Below are 5,307 nucleotides of genomic sequence, written 5' to 3'. Positions count from 1 at the left end.
CGTTGCTTCTTGGGCTCCGCTTCCGGTGGTCGGGCTCCCCGCCTGCGCTGCACCACTTCCCGGGCGTCGCTCCTCGTCCTTCCCGGAGGTGCATCCGTCACGGATCTCGTCGGGGCTTCCACCTTGAGGGCTCCAGGGGCATCCCCTCCTTTTGGTCGTCCTGCCGCTGGCCACGTAAAGACAACGGCAGAAACGACGGCCGATCCGCGGACCACGGCGTGTTGGCCAGGCCTGGCTGGGTCGGCTAGTGCTCCTCGCGACGGCGATGTTGCCGGCGTCAACTACAGTCAAACCTCGGTTTTCATCCATAATCTTCTTCCAGAAGGCTGTTCGAAAACCGAAATTGTTCGAAAACCGAAACCACGCTCTTTTTAAAATAAAAATGTTTACTGAACACGTCTGCTCACAATGGAAAGCAATACGAGGAAGCGTCACTTCCTCGTCTACCCGAGGAAGTGTCACTTCCTCGTGTAAGGAAGGCGAGGAGTCAAATGGTGCATTCAAGTGTGTTCAGTTTGTTCGAGAACCGAAGTTTGTTCGTCATTCCGAGGCATAAAAAACTCAAAATTTTGCGTCGAAATCCGAATTGGACGAGAACCGAGACGTTCGAAAACCGAGGTTTGACTGTATTTAAAATCGCTATTTAAAATCGCATATTCAGTTTAAATTCATCTCTCCTTTTATTATTTATAATTTTATCTGTGGTTTTATTGTTCTGGTTTTGGTTGTAAAGTGTCCTTGAGTGTCTTGAAAGGCATAAATGAAATGTATTATTATTATTATTATAATTATTATTATTACTTGCGACATACTTGCGACATACCGTACTGGTAAGCTTTGTCTTGAGCAGTTTCTGCTGATGTGGGAATGGAGAGCGTCCTCAGCACCAGCATCATGGTATGGCACAGTGGCTGATTGGCTGCAGAGGAGGTTCTACCAAGGATGTTATAGGCTGCGCCAAAGGTTGTTGGCAACAGCCTACCCGCAGTCATATGCTTTGCATCATCAAGGTCCCAACCTACCCAGCACGCTTCCTCTTCCATCCCTGGTGCCACGTCACTGTGATTGGTGTAGGGGGAAATTGGAAATAAATAAATACAGCATTTGTGTGCCTGTGTGCATGTTGTTCATATTTTATATTTTGGTGTTCATGCACACTGGACACTAATCTGATCAGTTTCACTTTCACAATAAAATAGTATTAAAAAAATTCAATAAAAAAATAAAAACAGTACACTTTTAACCTACAGCAGCGCATGATATGCATCACCGGAAGTTGAGCGGTCAGCAGACTGCAATTGCAGCTTGCGATCAGAGCTGTTGCGATATGTTTTTTCATTTTTATGATTCTCATTCAAAGTGTGCTTCATGAACAATTCACCGATAGTACTGGCAAAGAATGGCAATCTAGAGCGCCAAGAGAAGCACTTTACAATGGTACACAACATACATATGTACATTTCTGCACTTAAGACACTGCAAAAGTGCATCAAATGCCTTGTCTTCATGAAGGTAGGCAGTGATTTCCTTTTCATAAACTCACAAACTATTATCCACCCATCCATTCATCCATTTTCTGATTTGCTTATCTTCACAAGGATCGCGGGGACAAATTATTATATGTACTTCATTTTTCTGTTCATCATAGGGGCCGTTTTGTCTGTTGCTCATCGTGGCATGCGTGTGCTTGTGCGTGCGTGTGTGCATGCATTAACGTGAGATCACGGTTTAGATTGCGGGAGGTCAGTTTGTTTGAAAAGTAGATCTTCAGTCAAAAAAATTTGGGTACCCCTGTGTTAGACCATTAAACTCAAAGATTGCTCTGAAGTCCTGACATTAGACACCCCCCACCCCCCAATACCCGCATGCTGAAAATGTTATTCTTGAACACTACTCTTTTTGTCATATACAAAATTACCTTCTAAATATCAGGTACAATTCAAGCCTCTTACACTTTAACTCATCTGGATCCATTCCTTTGCTCCCTCTAATCTTTCACATTCAAACCACAAATGATCATCTCGCTTACCTCTTTGTCGGAATAATTTTATCTCATTTTGTTCGATTTTTATTTTCACAAATCATGGTTTATGAGCTCAGATGGGACATTGGGGCTCGTGTCTCAAATGGAAATGTGTCTTGGATCCTTCAAAAAGAATGAGCAATTAAAAAGTTAAAAAGATCATTTTGTGAGACATACTGGCAAAATAGCTGGTAAAAAAGTTTTGGTGTATTGACACAAACTTTACCTGAAATAGGTTACAAAACCTCTCCTACATGCCATTATATTTCATAACAAATGATCAGAACTTTGTTATTCTGAATATTATTTTTGCACATACCATGCACTTAATTTGTATTGATTGTGTGAGTTGGCTTTAGAACCACCATCTGTCATGTGCAACTACTACTGTAATCGTGTCACTCATCACAAACACACATCTGTCATTCTCTTCGCAACGTTGTCGGCGAGGGTGCAGTCATAGTGCTGGGAGTAGTGAAAAACATGCCCCTCCTTCCCCTCTCACTGTGTTTTGTTGGGGTACACCACGCCTGTTCCGAGTGGGCTACTAAATCTGCAGCCCTCTCCCACTCAGAGCGGAGCCATCTGAATCGCTACTGTTTCTGATTGTACTCCTCATCTCCTCCTCGGGGTCCGCGCCTGTACTTCACTGAGCAGCTCTTCAAGGTAAGACAACTCTCGTCTACTTCGCATATCAGATGTTTAGCATCAGAAGATCAGATTTATTTGGATTAGTTTTAGAAATTTTGTAATAGGGCACACTTCACATGCCTGAGGACTAGTTCCTACAAGCAGAGGCAGCAGCATGTGCAAGTATGTATTTGCATGGAAACATCTTGTGGTTGTTTCAGCAGGGACAGGGAAGCTGTCAGTGTTCAAACACCAAGCGTAAACTTTTCTGTGTGACTTCATCTTGGTCGAGGGTGTTTTTTTTTCTTTCACATTTTCTTAGGAAATGCATCAGTATGCTTCAATTGAGACATTTTTATGTGTTTTCAGACTCCACACATTCAACCCCAGGTATGGCATTTTTTTTTTACAATTTTTTTCAAGACTTTCAAGGGTTATCAAAAGAGTCTGAAAATGGCTGGTACTGAATAATGGTCTGGAGCAGTGAATTGAATTCAGCGATCAAACTATGCATACGGCAGTAGAATAGAATCACACAGAACTACTACATACCAGGTTTCAAACTACCCAAAAATATAGATTTTACTAAGTTGGACTCCTATGAAATGAAAAAGAAAGGACGTAATGTTACTTTCGCATTGTCTGGTTGTGCAAACGATGAAGTGAAAGATATGTACATTGAAGCACTGGCGGCCAGTAAAGCCACGAATCAATGAGATCGTGTTACTACATGCTTTTAAGGGAACTTTTTTTCCCTTCCTGAACAACACATCACCCTCATCCTTTTAGTCATAACCGCACTTACTATTTCCACAGAGTGAAATGCTCTCACATTTACAATACCTGGAAAAACTAAAACCCCCAACTCAAGAGTGGTATGAAAAACAAAACAGTATTTACACAGATTTCAAATTAAGTCTTAAATATTTTCGACTGCATTGCAACATGATAAGGGATATGATCAATTATAAAGGGGAGACACAGTGGGTGACTGGTTAGCCCGTGGACCTCACAGTGCAGAGGTACAGGGTCCGATTCCGGCTGCTGCCTTGCAGTGTGGAATTTGCATGCTCTCATGTGCCTGGGTGGGTTTTCTCCAGGTACTCTGGTTTCCTCTAACCCCCGCCGCCAAAATAAACGTGCATGGTAGGCTGGCTGAACACTCAAAATTGTCCCTTCGTGTGATTATGAGTGCGGATGGTTGTTTGTTTGGATGTGATTGGCTGGCAACCAGTTCAGTGTACCTCGCCAACTGCCCCATGATGGCTGGGATAGACTCCAACACGCCCACGAACCTTGTGAGGATAAGCAGATTAGAAAATGGATGGATGGATCAATTATAAAAATATATATTAAGGGGAATAGGGATATACATTTTTTTCATTATTATTTAACAACATAAAGGGCCAAAATATTATGAAAGAAAAGGCAACGTGTGGAGAAACAACCACAATAATAACCTGATGTTTAGCAACCCGACGATTGTGCCATCCCACATTGAGCTTTGATACACATCTGGTATTTGATATCATCAGATTGTTCAGGTGGAACGAATGTGGCTTTTGTAAAGACCAGTGGGTGAAAGAACATTGAACCATTTTAAAATCTCTGCATTGGCTTCCTTTGTATTTCAGGATTGATTTGAAGGTTACTTTTCAATTTTGTTTATTTATTGATATACTTTTAATGTCTTCATGGTCTGGTGCCTTCTTTTTTTTCTTCACTCTTTTTATTTACTCTATGAACTTGCATAAGCTCTGAGGTCCTCCGGCTTTGATCTTCTTTGGTCATCTCAAAACTCAGGACTGCAGGCTCAAAACCCACCTTTTTTTTTTTTTGAGGTTTTAACTAATATTTACTCTTCTCAATTTTGTTTGCATATTTTCAATATTATTCACGATGTTATTATTCATTTTTACATGCCTCTGATATTTGTAGTCTGTTATTTGTTAGATTTAGAATTATGTTAGAGTCTAATGTCTGATTAAGTTTAGACTTTTTCTTTTTTTACTATAAAAGCAATGGTGTATAATTTTCCTTGTTGGCGCTGTGTGTCTTGGTCTCGCAGCATGGGTCCTCAGGCGCTGTGCTTGCAGGCATCTGCTGCACCGCTGTCATGGGGACCTAATGCTGGAGGCCTGTGGCTGCAGCCTGCGATCTGGTTCTGGGAAAAACGACTTCTTGAGATGGTGTGTCCTCAAAAAATGCTGAACACCCAGCCTCAAATCCTTTTACCTTCGGTACTGTATGTTTGCATGTGTTTGCGTCCCTGTGGGTGGTGGGGTGGATGATTTTAATTATGTGAAGCATTTTGAGTTGTGTCTTCATGGATTCAAAGCACTCTTTAAGGTTTGATTAACTAATTTGTAATGGGTGTGCGCAGTGTCTTTTGGAATTCTGTTTAAATTGAAAAGAAAAAAAATCATATTGTGTCTTGTTTAATAATAATAATAATAATAATAATAATACATTTTATTTATAAGCGCCTTTCAAAATACCCAAGGACACTTTACAATCAAAAGAGCAATAAAACCACAGATAAACTTATAAATAATAAAAGCAATGAGTTTAAACTGTATATGCAATTTTAAATAGGTGGGTTTTGAGATGAGTCAATATTTCGGATGTCGGGTGGGAGTGAGTTCCAGAGTTTG

At 40.9% G+C, this 5,307-nt stretch overlaps 1 protein-coding gene across 5 annotated transcripts in view; it reads left to right on the top strand.

Moving 5' to 3' along the window:
* Nucleotides 1-2,581: 2,581 nt before the first annotated feature.
* entpd3 (ectonucleoside triphosphate diphosphohydrolase 3) overlaps nt 2,582-5,307 on the top strand; it is a 48,393-nt gene continuing 45,667 nt past the window's right edge. Inside the window, exons 1-3 of one of the 5 annotated variants that reach the window (XM_019895083.1) lie at nt 2,593-2,689; nt 2,875-2,946; nt 3,023-3,043. Coding sequence is in view for 1 of the 5 variants with exons in the window: in XM_019895081.1 (XP_019750640.1) it covers nt 3,011-3,043 (33 nt within the window). In the remaining 4 variants the exon portion in view is untranslated. Of the gene's footprint in view, nt 2,690-2,874; nt 3,044-5,307 lie in introns of all 5 variants that reach the window. The other 4 variants (XM_019895081.1, XM_019895084.1, XM_019895082.1 and 1 more) reach the window with 4 other exon arrangements.

The sequence above is a fragment of the Hippocampus comes genome, unplaced genomic scaffold (assembly GCF_001891065.2).
Source record: "Hippocampus comes isolate QL1 unplaced genomic scaffold, H_comes_QL1_v1.1 scaffold146, whole genome shotgun sequence".
In the NCBI taxonomy this organism is placed as follows: domain Eukaryota; kingdom Metazoa; phylum Chordata; class Actinopteri; order Syngnathiformes; family Syngnathidae; genus Hippocampus; species Hippocampus comes.
Note: the sequence above shows the minus strand (reverse complement) of the source record. Positions and strands in the feature narration are given on the sequence as shown.